General features: G+C 42.4%; 1 protein-coding gene across 3 annotated transcripts in view; it reads left to right on the top strand.

Annotated features, from left to right (window-relative positions):
* AUH (AU RNA binding methylglutaconyl-CoA hydratase) overlaps positions 1-16,135 on the top strand; it is a 75,591-nt gene that overhangs the window by 13,549 nt on the left and 45,907 nt on the right. For all 3 annotated transcript variants that reach the window (XM_068110867.2, XM_078771410.1, XM_068110875.2), the window contains exons 2-3: positions 5,356-5,423; positions 11,824-11,911. In XM_068110867.2, coding sequence (XP_067966968.1) covers positions 5,356-5,423; positions 11,824-11,911 — 156 coding nt within the window. The remainder of the gene's footprint in view (positions 1-5,355; positions 5,424-11,823; positions 11,912-16,135) is intronic.

Genomic DNA, 16,135 nt, shown 5'->3' with positions numbered 1-16,135 from the left:
TTTTGCTTTAAATATTTCCCTATTGATTCTTGTCTTTTTGCAATTGTTCTTTTCATGTATTGTTATGCATTATGTTTTCCACTCTGTCAAAGCACCTTTGGGCTTCTGGAAAAGCACTATACAAAATAAATGAATTATTATTATTATTATTATAGGTCACGTGGTTTGGCCGCCATCTTGGTAAAACCGAAAAAATTTGCACCTCTATATCTCCAAAAGCGCTGAATAGAAAAAATTGAGACATGGCTCATTGTAAAGAACTCTCCATGGGGAATAAAATATGTTAATGAGGATGTCATAGGTGTCTCCATTATGACGTCATAATTCGACAAGTACAAAACTTCATCCAATCAAGATGCATTTTCTTGAGCGCCATGTCGGCATAAACTGGTGGAGGGGAAAAAAAGATGACGTCATCAGTCACGTGGTTCGGCCGCCATCTTGGAAAAACCGAAAAATGTTGCACCTCTATATCTCCGAAAGGGCGGGATAGAAAAAATTGAGACATGGCTCATTGTAAAGAACTTTCCATGGGGAATAAAATATGTTAATGAGGATGTCATAGGTGCCTCCATTATGACATCATAATTCGACAAGTATAAAACTTCATCCAATCAAGATTAAATTTCTTGAGCATAATCTAGGAATAAATTAGTTTAGGAAAAAAATGATGTCATCGGTCACGTGGTTCGGCCCCCATATTTGTTTTAACACAAAAGCCTTTAAAAAACCACTGAAAATACATCCTGGCGAGGGTTTGCAATCTCTGATTGCTCTTTTTCTTGTTAAACATTGTAATGTAGGAGATTGGATAGTTGTTCAACACGATGGTAAATTTCCAGGAGAAGTTTTGCTTTTTGTTTGTGAAGACACAATGGAGACTGAAATGAAGTCTCTCCACCATGTTCTCTGGGCTCCAGTGGCTGATGCCACCGACTACAAGCCAGTAAATGTTCTCTCAAATAGATCTGTCGGTGTCGGTTTGTTTAGCAACAGCTGAGTATGTTCCATCGCTGGAACGTAACCATTACAAATCCATCGCTGGAATGTAACCTAATTGATGCCATGTAGCACAAGTGACACCCTCTGATCTGTTATTGAAATGCTTTTCTGAAATAATTTTTTATTATGCTTGTCCCAGGTCATTACGGTACCTTTTCTTGTGAGAGTAGGTAAAACCTGAAGAAAGCAACTTAAGTACCATATGTCTACATAGGTAGACAATGCCGTACATGTAATGGTGAACAGCAAAAACAATAAACCAGCTTTATATATGCATTTAACAAACGTTTAATTTTTCGTCATGTATGTTGTGTGTACCACCACTGTGTTGACTTGATCTGCACGGTGAAGCATATAAATTGTGCAAAAGCCCTTGTGTTGACATTGAATTGGATTCCAACAAGACGTTATTATGGTTCCCGGAGGGAGGCATTAAGTGTTTCGTCTTGGTATCCGTGGTGCCCATGTTTTGAAGAATATTTTTTTCGATTTTCAATTATTTCATTTCCAATTGCTTAATTTTCTCCATGTTTCAATTTTCTTTCAATTTTCAATTCTTTGAAAATGACGGTGTTGCCTGGTGTTGACGTAATACACACACAATTGTGTGTTGGTGTTGACCTGGTGTTGACGTAAAATGACGGCATAATACACACACACACACACACACACACACACACACACACACGTAATACACACACACACACGTAATACACACACGAGCCTGGTGTTGGGCTAGAGCCTGGTGTTGGGCTAGCGGCTAGGGTGCCGGCTTAGGATCCTAGGATCCTGGGTTCGAATCCCGGTCGATCGCTGTATTAACGCCAGGGGGGTTGACTCAGCCTGTCATCCTTCCGAGGTCGGCTAATTGAGTACCAGTTCACTGGTAATTCCCTGTTTGTCGTAAAAAGGCGACAAAAAGGGTTGGCGGCAGGAAGGGCATCCGGCCGTAAAACATTGCTTCAAAAAGGGGACCAAAAAAACAACAACAACCACGGTCCCCGAAAAAGGCCAACCCCCGCTTGCGGGGAAAAATGGCCTCTAAAGGTGGGTTTTCAATTCTTTAATTTTTCAATTTAATTTTCAAATATTTAATTTTTTATTATTTTAATATTTCTTTTTTAATTTTTCAATTTTCATTTATTTAATTTTTTTTCATTTCTTTTTCCTATTTTTGATTATTTAATTTGTCCATTATTTCATTATTATTATTATTATTATTATTATTATTATTATGGTTACCAGAGGGAGGCATTAAGTGTTTAGTCTTTATGTTTGTGGTGCCCGTGTTTTGAAGAAGAATTTTTTCGATTTTCCATTATTTCATTTCCAATTGCTTAATTTTCTCCATGTTTCAATTTTTTTTAATTTTTCAATTCTTTAATTTTTCAATTTAATTTTCAAAGATTTCATTATTTATGATTTTAATATTTCTTTTTTGAATTTTTCAATTTTCATTTATTTCATTTTCATTTATTTCATTTTTTGATTATTTAATTTGTCCATTATTATTATTATTTTTTATTATTATTATTATTATGGTTACCAGAGGGATACATTAAGTGTTTAGTCTTGGTGTCTGTGGTGTCCCACTTTTTGGGGGAAAAAAACAAAAAACGTTTGTTTTCATTATGAGGCAGAATTTCAAGGTATAACTAGAACGGGCACTCGGTAGAGCGCATACCTTCGCCGCAGCTACTGTTCTGTACTTGGCATGGGAGTGTAGGGAACAGAACAGTGAACAGTTTGGTGCTGATTTCATGCAAATCGGATAAGAATTGACCGAGTTATGACAAAAAACGCACATTTTGCAAGGTCGTGACCCCCCTGACCTTTGACCCCCAACCGCTAACAAGGGTAATGTCTTCACTGGGTCATGTCGTATATCACAAGATCGGGCATTGAATTCTGAACATTTTGGCATTAGTTGCATGCCATTTGGATAAAAATTGACCGCGCTATGGTAAAAATACGATTTTGACCTTTTCGTGACCTTGACCTTGACCTTTGACCCGATTGCTCCCAAAATCTAATCAAATGTGTCCCGTATAATAACCAATCATCCCACCAAATTTCATGCAATTCGGTTGAATACTTTTTGAGTTATGCGAATAACATACACACACACACACACACAGACATACAAATAAATACACAGCGATCAAAACATAACCTTCCGCTTTTGCGAAGGTAATAACTAATATTGTGAGTTGGCTATACCGGGAACCATTAGTGATCTCTGGTCGCAGCCCTCTAATTTAATTAGTTCTTTATAAGGATAAAATTTATTTTTTAGCCAGGAGCAAGTGTTGAATATTTAGAGTACTTTGTATTCCTTACACGGTGTGGTATTCGAGTAGGTAAAATTTAACGGCAGTGATGTAATCAGGCAGAGATAATGCAATTTCAAGAACCTTGAATGTGTGATTATGAGGTAAAATAAATAGCACCGCAAAGCGGGCGTAACCCCTCAGCCCATGCATGGTGGAAACCAATTTCAAGATGGTTGCCATGGTGGCCATATTGAAAATCGCAGCGTGCCCATTTTCGAAAGGAACCTTCCTCGACTCAACCCCAACACATACTGCAAAAATGGATTTAATCGGACAAGACATTCTCCTCGAAATTGATGGAAACCAATTTCACGATGGCTGCCGTGGCGGCCATATTGAAAATCTCAGTGCACCCATGAACCTTCCTCTACTCAACCCCAACACACACTACAAAAATGGATTTAATCGGACAAGCGGTTCTGCTAAAAATTGACGGAAACCAATTTCAAGATGGCTGCCGTGGCGGCCATATTGAAAATCGCAACGCGCCCATTTTCGAAAGGAACCTTCCTTGACTCAACCCCAACACATACTGCAAAAATGGATTTAATCGGACAAGATATTCTCCTCGAAATTGATGGAAACCAATTTCAAGATGGCTGCCGTGGCGGCCATATTGAAAATCGCAACGCGCCCATTTTCGAAAGGCACCTTCCTCTCCTCAACCCCAACACACACTGCAAACATGGATTTAATCGGACAAGCCATTCTGCTCGAAATTGACGGAAACCAATTTCAAGATGGCTGCCGTGGCGGCCATATTGAAAATCGCAGCGCGCCCATTTTCGAAAGGAACCTTCCTCGACTCAACCCCAACACACACTGCAAAAATGGATTTAATCGGACAAGCCGTTCTGCTCGAAATTGACGGAAACCAAAAGTTGACGGACGCCCGCCCGGACGACGCCCGTGACGACAATACCCCTTCGCCCAATTTGGGCTGAGGGGTGAAAAACTTTTCATCACTTTATATGCGACTTGACCGCTTAACTGTAGGAACACTTACCATTTAATGGGATAAAACTGTAAACGAGTATTGTAGAAGTACACGTCTTTTCATACCTTTGTCCTGCATGTATACTCTTTACAGAGCGTTGGTATTGCTGAAGCAGTTTATTGGCACGGGTTGTGTATGCTTGGCGTCATCCGTTGCCTGTCCAGTAATCAGGCATGGTAGGAATTTGGGATTTGTTCAAAATGTGGGCGATGCCTCACTTTCTCTTCGCCAAGGACACTGTGGGATCTTTATCGTCTACCAAGTACTGCTGGCAAATGGGATGCCAAGTTTAACATCTATCCGAGGGATGGCACACCCATTGATGAATCACCCTGCCTGTAAGACATCAGGGTGAGAGTTTGTCATGGTCCGGCTTCAAACCCAGGCTGGACAGGTCAGAGGTGAATGTGCAATGCTTGTAATATATGTACAGCCAATCCCATGAGTCGTAGACAAAAAAATAGAGAAGGTGTTTATTAATTTATTAAACAATTGGTAACCTGTAATGGATGATTAAACTTCCCAGCGCTAGCATCTCTGAGCGAGTAAAAACAATTGGACGAAATCCCACAACACCCCAATTTCATAACCAACCTCTCGATCCGACTCCATGATCCACTTCCTCATTCTCCTTTCGCCATCATCTCAAGCACAACTGTTGCTGAATACCTGAGAAGCATGTCTTTACCACACAGCTGTGTATTGCATTGCCTCATCATTGTCATTACGATGTTTATTAGTTCCCTACCTGGAGGGGAGTATGTTTTCTCCCCTTCTGTCGTTGTCAGTCCGTCTGTCAATCCCACCTGTGGTTTTCTGCACTTTTTCCCCATACCCTTTGACATATTGAACCTAAACTTGGTACATAGCTTTATTCTGACAAGTTACAGAAAAAGTTTGAGTTTCAGGACATTTCGCAAATTTTTCACCGAGTTGTGCCCTTTTACTTGGAAGAAGAACATTCATTGGGACCGGTAGGGGACAGGTATTGCAAAGTAATTATCCCTCTTGTTGTTTTTGTAGGTATTGTGGTGTTTGGCTTGAACAGGCCAAAAGCGAAGAATGCCTTCAGCAGGAGCATGGTGTTCGCTGTGAGTATGGAGAGGGGGAAACCGGGTTAAATGGGAGGGAGGGAAGGTTGTGGATATTTGTTACGAGAAGTCGAGATCACTGCTAGACTTTGCGCAATGGTCAGAATATTATACAAGGAAGCTCTAGCATAGTCAAACGGCATGAGATGCACCTGCATTCTTTTTTTTCATTGTCTTTTCACAATCTGTCAAAATCCTATTTACTAAATTTTTATAGATTTAGGAGAAGGGGGAAGGGGAGTGGCTCACGTTTCTGAGTGAATGTGGCTCACGTTTCTGGGTTAAGTGTGATGCCGATCAGGAAGAAGAAGAAGCTATACTACCAAATTCGTACACTTCCGGAATTATTTGATTTATTTCTATTCAAATGTCTGGTAATAAATTGTTTTGTATTTATTTATGCGAATGTGTACTTGTGTATAACTGTCATTAATTTAAAAAGGCTTCGGCACTATCGAGCGATTTTTATTTTTATTTTTTTATTTTTTAACTCCAAAAAAACGAACTTTTTTTTTTTTTTTTGGCCTCGAACACTCCCAGGCACTCACTGATGAACCTCTGAAAGTTTGATGAAGATCCGTTCAGCCATCTCTGAATAAAACGTGGACACACAGACAACTCGCGTTTATATATACAGTATATAATTCGGGATTTAAATTTAATTCAAAAATTGATCCAGACGTCTATTCTCTTTCAAACATTCAAACCGACAGAGGTAGTTATTTATCACAACATCTGTAGAATTTTCACCCTTTTACTCAACTCCGTTTCGCTGTTATTTGGTGGAGCAAAAAGTCAACTGAGCTTTATAGATATTTAGATTTTTTATGGGAGAAGAATGTTTGTGTGAAGATTGTATATGATTTTGGGAACCATTAGTTATTTATAAATAATGATTCCCAAAATATTGCATATTATTTTGAGAGCCGTGATTGGGTCTTGTTATTTATATGTTGACTGCTATTGACAATGCATATGGTACATGCTTGTGAGCCGAGGTGGTGCGTGTTTCTGTCTATGCTATCGCTGATGATTCGTTAATAAGCAATGAAACTGTTCTGGTGGTTGAGGGAGTGCGTAGCATCAGGATTCTCATGTATGTGCTTCCAGTGAATGTCTGCAGCTGTGGAGGAACCCAGATAGGGATTGAAACAGCCAAGGGCTTACCTTTTTTTAGCTTTATGCAGCTACACCATTGAGAGCTAAAAGCGATATATACTCAGCATAATACAAAACTTGGTGGATGAGTTGGGTAAGTGACAAGAACAAACTGATTAGATTTTGGTTAAGGTCCGGATGCAGTCCCGGCCTATCAGTGGGGTACAAAATGTAAACTTTTCAGCCTGGAGGAGGTATGTGCTCTACCGCGTGCCATTGTAGTTACCCCGCACACGTGAAGCAAAAAGCGCGGTTAAGCAATTGGGTATGTCCGTCCAACCATCCACAAACATCAGTCGAGCAAAAACTGAATTTCAATCGAATGTTATATTTTCAACACAAATCGGAACATGAATGGGAAGACAAGTTTGCCATTTATCAGTACTTTGGCTCTGAATGCGTCCTGACCGCACATGCGCAGAGATGAGTGAGATAATAATTTTACTCCGTCTGTTTGCTTGGCAGTCAAACAAAATTGAAAAATCATTCCAAACAGGAAACTTACTGTTTTAAGGATGTCATACAGGACACAAACAACAGACATGAAGGAGTAAGGTAATGTGTAAGATAGGGTGGTGTAATAGACACTGCAAAAATGGCGGTAAATTCCGGAATTAATATTTTTTATACTACCTTTACAATCTTTATTTTATTCAAATCAAATTACATACTTGATCAGTGTAGAACACAAATCGCCTTGCCATCACTTCCAAAAACCTCCAGTTTTACAGTACTATACTTGGACATGTTAAATAAGGTGGTCTATAAGACTGCTTCAATAATTCTAAACCTCCTGAATTAAAAAAAAGATCTTTAAAATCATGATTTTATTTCAATTGAAGTACAGTACTATATAAATGCATATACATTAACACTGCGTGGGGTAACATGTTCTATGAACTCCCCAGTTCTGCTACTGCTTCATTTTCAGAGATTTGTGTACTCACAGTAAAGTGAAAGGAAGGTGAAAAGCATGTGATCATTTAATCACGAGGCAAAAAAAATCAACATGAATTTTGGTAAGCCTTTGTGAATCAGACAAAGAAAAATGGCAGCACAACAAAATATGTATTTAAGAAGATAGAAAATACAGAAACTGAATCGACAAAGGGGCTCAGAATTTTAATATTGCCATGAAAGGTAAGTTCATATTGTAACTTGAAGCAATACTTGCATGTTACCATGATTTTGCATGAATGAATCATAAACACCAAGCCAGTTGTGGTCGTGTGTGTATAGCCCTCATAGCTTTTGTCTTCTTGACTCTCATTGCATTTCCTTACTCCTCGCAATTGTCATCTGCAAACGTACAGCGAGGAAATGTGTGTGATTCTTGTGTGTGCAAGTTTTTAAGATCTCAGTGATTCTGTGACTTTCTTCAACTACAATTAACTTTTTATTGGTGATACAACTTCTTGTGATACAACAACAACTCAGACAGTGTGGTGAGTGTGACTAGAGTGAGTGATAGGTTGATGATGGTGAAAATGATGATTGGAAAGCTCTTGGTGAACGTCATCTCCGCTCCACAGGTTGGTCGGAGCGATTAAGAGGACAAGTTCTGGTGTGCGATAGAGAAGCTGATGGAAAACGTGAAAGACGAGGAAGTTGTTGTGGAAGGAGGAGACCTAAATGGACATGTGGGAAGGAGTATGGATGGTTTTGAGGGAGTTCATGGGGGTTATGGATGTGGTGTGAGAAATGGATAAGGTGAAAGGATTTTGGAGTTTGCTGATGGAGCTGATTTGTTGATTTGTAATACTCAGTTCCAGAAAGGGGATAATAAGCTTGTTACATACACGTCAGGTGGGTCGACGACAACCGTTGACTACCTGATGGTGCGCAGGCGAGATAGGGGGCACCTCCGGGACACAAAGGTGATCCCGGGGGAGGAGGCTGTTTCACAGCACCACTTGGTTGTCTGCGACATAAGGGTGAAAGGTGCGAGGAGAGCTTGGCGGGTGAAGTACCAACCGAGAATGAAGGTGTGGAGGTTGAAAGAGGTGACAGTAAGGGAGGAATTAAAAGAGAGGCTGAGTAGGGTAGAGGATGATGCGGTTGAGCTTGAACGTGGTTGGATGTCAATGAAAGCTAGTCTGTTGGGAGCCGTTGGTGAGGTATGTGGATGGACAAAAGGACCACCGAGGCACTCGGAAACATGGTGGTGGGATGATGAAGTTGGAAAGAGGATTGACGAGAAGAGGAAGAAGTTCAAGGAGTGGCAGAAGGCGAAGGGTACGGGAGCAGAATAAGCAGAGCATGAAAGTTATAAGGCACCCAAGAAGGCTGCAAAGAAAGAGGTAGCAAAGGCGCAGGAAGCATGGAGGAAAATGTTCGGAGAATGCTTGGATTCAGAAGAGGGTCAGAGAGCGGTATTCAGGATTTCAAAGCAGATAGCGAAAGAGAGGTATGATGTGATGGGGGTGAGTTGCTTGAAGGATGAAGTGGGACAAATCGTTGTGGACCTAGATGGAATTAAAGGAGGATGGAAGAGATATATGGAAATGCTGTTGAATACAGAGAATGAATGGGGTGGCAACATAGAGAGTAACCCAGTTTTAGGACCGGCAGAGAAGATAACTGAGAAGGAAGTTGAGGAAGCAATAAAAGCAATGAAGAGTAGGAAAGCGGGAGGGCCGACGGGAGTTGTGGGAGATATGTTGAAGGCAGCAGGAAGTTGGGGTGTGAAGAGAATGAGAGAGATCTGTAATCTGGTGGTGAAAGAAGGCCGCATTCCAATGGATTGGGAACTGAGTACCCTCGTCCCTCTATACAAGGGGAAAGGTGACCCTCTGGAGTGTGGCTCATACCGAGCGATAAAGTTATTGGAGCATGGAATGAAGGTATTGGAAAGGGTGTTGGAGAGGAGGATAAGGAAGAAGGTGAAGATCGACGAAATGCAGTTTGGATTTATGCCAAGAAGAGGAACGACAGACGCGCTCTTTATTGTGAGGCAGTTGCAGGAGAAGTACATGGAGAAGAAGAAGTTGTTTCTTGTGTTTGTTGATCTGGAGAAAGCATTCGATTGGGATCCATGCAAAGTATTGACATGGCCATTGAGGAAGTTAGAAGTGGAGGAATGGTTGATCAGAGTAGTGATGGCAATGTACAAAAGAGCATGCACAGCTGTATGGACAAAGGACGGGAACAGTGGTGAGTTTGAGGTGAAGGTGGGAGTGCATCAGGGGTCGGTACTAAGTCCACTACTATTTGTAGCTGTGATGGAGGTGCTGGCTCAGAACGTAAAGGAGGGTTTACCTTGGGAGTTGTTGTATGCAGATGATCTGGTGTTGATTGCGGAAAGTATGTATGGACTGAAGGAAAAGATGAACAAGTGGAAGGAATGTATGGAGACAAAAGGTCTGAAGGTGAATATAGGAAAGACGAAGGTGATGGCAAGTGGTAAAGCATGTGGTGAGGTGGAAAGAACTGGGAAGTGGCCATGTGCTGTGTGCAGGAAGGGTGTCGGAGTGAACTCCATTCAATGTACAATGTGCGCTGAGTGGGTTCATCAAAAATGTAGCGGTCTGAGAGGGTGATTAACCAGTGTGGCAGCTACATTCAAATGTAAGGTGTACACAGAGGGAGCTGCAGATGGAGGAAATGTTAAGTTGGATCTTGGAGACGGCGTGAAGCTGGAAGGTGTGAAAACATTTTGCTACCTCGGAGACATGCTGAATGGAGAAGGTGGATCAGACTCGGCAACGGTTGCTCGAGTGAGATGTGCATGGAAGAAGTTTCGGGAATTGAGTGGCGTGCTGATGAGGAGGGGAGTGTCGTTGAAGCTGAAGGGAAAGGTGTATGCTGCATGTGTGAGAAGTGTTATGATTTATGGGAGCGAGACATGGGTCATGAATGTAGAGCAGCAACGAAGGCTGGAAAGGGTGGAAATGCGAATGGTTCGGTGGATGTGTGGAGTATCGTTGAGAGAGAGGAAGACAAATGATGAATTGCGAAAAATTATGGGAATAGAGCCTGTGATTGATGCTGTGAAGAGGAACAGGTTGAGATGGTTTGGTCATGTGTTGAGGAAGGATGAAAGTGACTGGTTGAGAAGAGTGATGGAAATGAATGTCGAAGGAAGTAGAGGACGGGGAAGACCGAGAAAGACTTGGCTAAAGACGGTGGAAGAAGAAATGCGGGCAAGGGGGTTAACAAGGATAGATGCAGAAAATAGGGCAAAATGGAGAAGATTGTCATGGGGACCGCAAGGGTAACCCCCGCTCTAGCAGGAAAAATGGCCTTAAAATGCATGTTGTTGTTGTTGTTGTTGTATACAACTTCTTGTGATGAGATGCTACCTATCATGTGGTTAATAGATTAATGGAAAAATGAAAAATCACTCTTAGAGCGACACTTGGCAAAAGAGAACAAAGTGGAATGGCACTCAGTAGAGCATACTTTTAGCCTAAAAAATAATCGGTGGTTGATTCAGTGACCTGACATGCAAATCGTGTTCAAATTTAAAGTTAATCAGATGCAAATTGAGGATTTTAGCAATTAGAAAAAAATGGTTTACCTTTGGCCTATTTTGACCTTTTGGCCTATGCTGACCTCAAAAATAGATGGTGGTTGAATTCAGTTTGCTGATATGAAAATCCTATTCAAATTTAAAGTCAATCGGATGAAAATTGAGGATTTTAGGCATTCGAAAAAAGGGGTTGACCTTTGGCCAATTTTGACCTTTTGACCTCAAAAATAAATAGCATTCTGTCGGACCGCCAACTCCACCATTTGGTGAAGTTTCGTGAAGATCGGTTTAAAATTGTGACCTGTAGGCAAGTACAGTATAAGTTAGTGGACAGACAAACACACAAACCGGAGTGATCAACATACTTGTCAAAAAAATGTTTTTGCCAAGTAATAACTAGAAAAATAGCAATCATCATATATCCTCCCCAAACAGCTTGAATGTATGTTCTTCGTCATGTTAGACTTGTCATTGGGCCTCAGCCTGGTTGTTTGACTCATTAATGTTCGATGCATAGACTCGACCACAACGAATCGGTGAGTTTCTGGGTACTGATCTGTTTGGGCAAATCTATCCACACAACTATTGGGTACCAATCATACCAATCAAGGATAACAATCATAGGAAAGCCATTGATTGGTCTGTTGGTGGCTGTCTGGAGATGGTTATTGCTGTAGAAATGTCTGTTTAACAATCGCCATGTATATGGATTAAACCCGAGGGAGGCTGATGTGTGTTTGAAAGACTGTCGTGATCCTGCATGTGCTGCAGATTTATGAAGCAATGGAGTCGGTGAAGCATGACAAATCAGTTCGTGCAGTAATTATTCGCAGTGATGTTCCGGGCATCTTCTGTGCTGGTGAGTTAACGACGTTAATTTCTCAGTCACACCACTGATCTTTTTAATAATGCTTGAAATTTAAAATGTTAGCACAATCTATATATACCGAATATAAAATAGGCTAATGTCGTCTCTGTCTGCCTGTCTGTCCGACCCTGAACACAGAAACATTCCTTCTAGAGGAAAAACAATTCGCCAAAAGTTGCTTCAAGTCAATCAAAACCTTCGGGGAAATTGAAATTTTAAATCGGACCAAAACTTCAACCTGGGCGGTGTAACAGGCAACAGACTGCTGCTTTGATCACTCCAAGATTTTAAAAAAATAATTGTTATTTACTGTTAAGAAATATGCCGCGATATATTTGCTGTTAAGAGAGTTACCGTGCCTTCAGAAATTATTCACACCCCTTGACTTTTTCACATTTTGTTGTGTTACAGCCTGAATTTAATGTGGATTACATTGAGATTTTTTTTGTCACTGATTTACACATAACACCCCATAATTTCAGTGGATTTTTATTTTTATTTTTTTTTAGAAAAAAAAAAGAAAAAAAGAGAAATGAAAACCTCAAATGGCTCGAGTCAATAAGTATTCAACCCCTTTTAGTGGGGGGGCCAATGTAGCAGATTGAAATGCCCGGTGAAATTGCTTGTTAATTTTTGGACACTGGTTGGGCTGTCTTTAGGGATGATATAAGTTCTAGAAAAAATATGTCTCCAATTGTTTCAAGTTCTTTATGGCGGCCATTTTGGATTTTCAAAATGGCGGATGTCGAAAACGTAAAATTCCATTATCTTGGCTTCTAAATGACCTAGAGTTTCGATTCTGGTGTCCAGTTGTACATTTTTGGGGATAGAGAATTGAATGAAACCTTCTTTAATAACCTACAAGGGATAAAAATAGGTTTTTATGGCACAGCCGAACCAGTGTCCAAAATCTAACTTAATGCACATCTATCTTAATTGTTATTTGTTATTTGTATGTTCCATATTCGTGACCCTGAGCTATGATGGAGCCAAAAAGCAAGAAAACCAAGAAAGAAACTGATTTCACACTTTGCATTCAGTGCCAGGATCCCCAAGGTGCACTAGTGACTGAGCCAGCACTGGGCTCATATGCAAAGTTTCTCCAGTTCATCCAGGAGAGGGCACGATATGGTGATGCCGACTTCAAACAGATCAGCGAACGATTAAGCTGTTTCACTGCCACTGACTTGAGGAACAATAAAGCAAAGTGGCACCGGGCATGTTATGGATCTACATGCAACACTGCTCACCTGGAGCGTGCTAGAGTTCGCCACCAGAAAGCCTGCGAACATGGCGACACCCAGCATCTTCATAAGAGGTGTGGACGTCCTTCTTCTGCACCTGCCGCTGCAAGTACCTCAGGTTCTACGCAAGACGAGACTCTTCGCTTCACACGTTCATCATCAACTCCATTCAACAGAGACCTTTGTTTCTTCTGTCAAGAGGTCACTAAGGAAAGTGTACATGTTGTATGCACGTTCAACGCAGGTAAACAGCTGAAGAAAGCTGTTGAAGAAGGCAGCAACCACAAGTGGAAAGTTCAGCTGAGTGCTGCCATCAGTGCACATGATGCTCATGCGATCGACGTCAAGTATCATCTCCCATGCTGGGTGCAGAATGTCCAACGTGCTCCCAAGAGTGGGACATCAAGTGATGACAAAGAACACATACTGCAAGAAACTAATGTTATCAAAATAGCCGCAGACATTGAGTTTGTCAGCCTTGTTCGCTCTCTACTCCAAGCTGGTGAAATTCTCAACATGTCTAACCTGAAGTCGGTTTACTCCAGGATTCTTGACAATAATGGTGTGCACAATGTCCCATCACCTACTACCCAAGGCATGAAGGAGAAAATCAACTCTCACATTGATGACGTTCACTTCATGAAACCAAAACGTCGAAACGAGTCAGACTGTGTATTCTCCACTGCCGTGCGTGATGCAGCTGTCGAAGATGCAATGACGAAGACAAATGAAAAAAACATCAAACAACTGTTTGAGAGTGCCTCTGTTCTCCGCAGTGCCATTGCTTGTCAGAACAAGCACCCATGGCAATTTGAAGGAGAAATGAACACTGATGATGCTGAAAAGCATGTACCCAAAGTACTCTATGCTTTCCTCCGCTGGCTACTGGAAGGACCAGCCACGAGCATTGAGCCAGAGACTATGCGCTCAGCCACTATTCATCGAGATGTTATAACCATCAGTCAGAACATCATGTACGGCTACAAGTCAAAACGCCAAGTCACGTACAAGCCCAAAGAGCCAGATGCACCATTCCGCCATCGCTTAGAATGGCCACAGCAGCTTGCCGTTGCCATTGTAGTCCATCAGTCCACCAGAAACAAGAAGCTTCTGGATTTCCTGCATGGGTTCGGTCTGTCTGTTGATTATAGTCGGATCTTGCGGTTGGAGACACAGCTGGCCAACTCAGTCATAGAGTCTACGACAGAACAGGGTGTATACTTTCCAAGAACCATGCGCATAGGGACGTTTGTCTTCTTTGCAGTGGACAACAGTGACTTCAATGAAGACACACCTGATGGGAAGCGGACACTCCATGCTACAGCCTGGGCACTCTACCAACGACGGGAACATGCACCCTCCACAGATGAACATAGAACACTGACACTACATGACCGAAAGGCCAGACACCGCTCACTCAAGGTTCTGACTGCTCCAGACTTTGTTCCTTGCCAAGCACCAAACAAACAATCTGCCACAGGTACCACGTATAGCTTCAAGACACGGTCAAACCCAGATGTCACCAAGCCGTACTCTGCGACAGACACAGTGTGGCTACTTTCACGCACAATCATGCGAACAGCTGAAGCTGAGGACGTACAAGACGACATCATCCCACCAGATGACCAGCTGCAAGCTGCAGAACCCCAGCATGCTGACCCTGTTGGGTCACTCGTCCACGATCCAAAACAACCACCTGGCAGTAGGATCAAGCATCACGATATCCCAACTTGGACAGCCTACAACTCACTGCTCTCCTCTTCGAAGCCTCTGACAGAGGTCAACGCCCTGCCATTGGTAGCAGCACCAGCCCATGAATGGCAAACACTGATAACAGTCTTGAAACAGACACAGCAAATCAACTGCATGGTCATGGGTCCCGATAGGAAGACAGTGATCACCTTAGACATGGCCCTGTATGAGCGAGCCAAACAGCTGGAGATGACCAGAGATGACTGCAAAGGCAAGTGGGTACTGCGACTAGGGGAGATGCACACTGTGATGGCTGCACTGAGGGCTGCTGGGAATGCCATAGAGGACAGTGGTCTTGACGAGGCTTGGTCTGAGGCTGATATCTATGGCCCAACAACGACCAGACAAATACTGGAAGCCAAGCACATGAAGAGGGCTTTGGAGGCCCACATCACCACTGTCCAAGCCCTCTTCGACCTCTATGTGGACGAATTCTTCCAAGAGCATCCCCATCTGAGGGGCCCATGTACCCAGTCAGCACAACAGGTTGCCCAGAGCTGTCATCTACACAACCGAGAGGAGATGACAAGCGCGCAGAACAACATGCTAGCTGTCCTCGAGTCAAACGAAGTCCTGGAGGCCATGGCAAAGTTTGATGAGAGGAAAGAAGCCAAGAGTCCACTGTTCAAGTTTGTGCGACGCTACATGCGGATGATAATGCTGATATACACATTCATCCGTGCCACCCGTGATGGACAATTTGAGCTTCACCTGTCTTCACTGGATGAGATGTGCATATACGTCTTTGCACATGACAAACAGAAATATGCCAGGCTGACTCCCCGGTACCTTGCAGAGATGAAGGCCCTGAAGATGACAGATCCAGGGATCTACCAAGAGTTCATGGATGGGAACTTCAGTGTCCATAAGAATGAAATCCCCTTCTGTGCTGTAGGTGTGGACCATGCACTGGAGCACATCAACAGGATCATGAAGGTGACAGGGGGTATTGTGGGCATTACCCAGAATGCCAGTGCCCGCGAAAGGTTCTTTCTGACAGCACCAGAGCTGAGTAGGCTTGCTGAAGAAGCCCGTCAGATGGCTGGCTCACAATCAGCTACACGCAAGGAGCACCACGACCTATCAACCACAGTCTGGGCTCGGCAGGAAGACAGCATTCGTCGACTGAAGAATGTGATCAGAGAGTCCATGAATCCCATGACGCATGAGGGTGAAGACCTGACGACTATCATCACCAAGGTGGTGATGCCAGCTGAAG

The sequence above is a fragment of the Myxine glutinosa genome, chromosome 1 (genome assembly GCF_964187855.1).
Source record: "Myxine glutinosa chromosome 1, kmMyxGlut1.1, whole genome shotgun sequence".
Classification (NCBI taxonomy): Eukaryota; Metazoa; Chordata; class Myxini; order Myxiniformes; family Myxinidae; genus Myxine; species Myxine glutinosa.
This window is presented reverse-complemented; position numbering and strand designations above follow the sequence as displayed.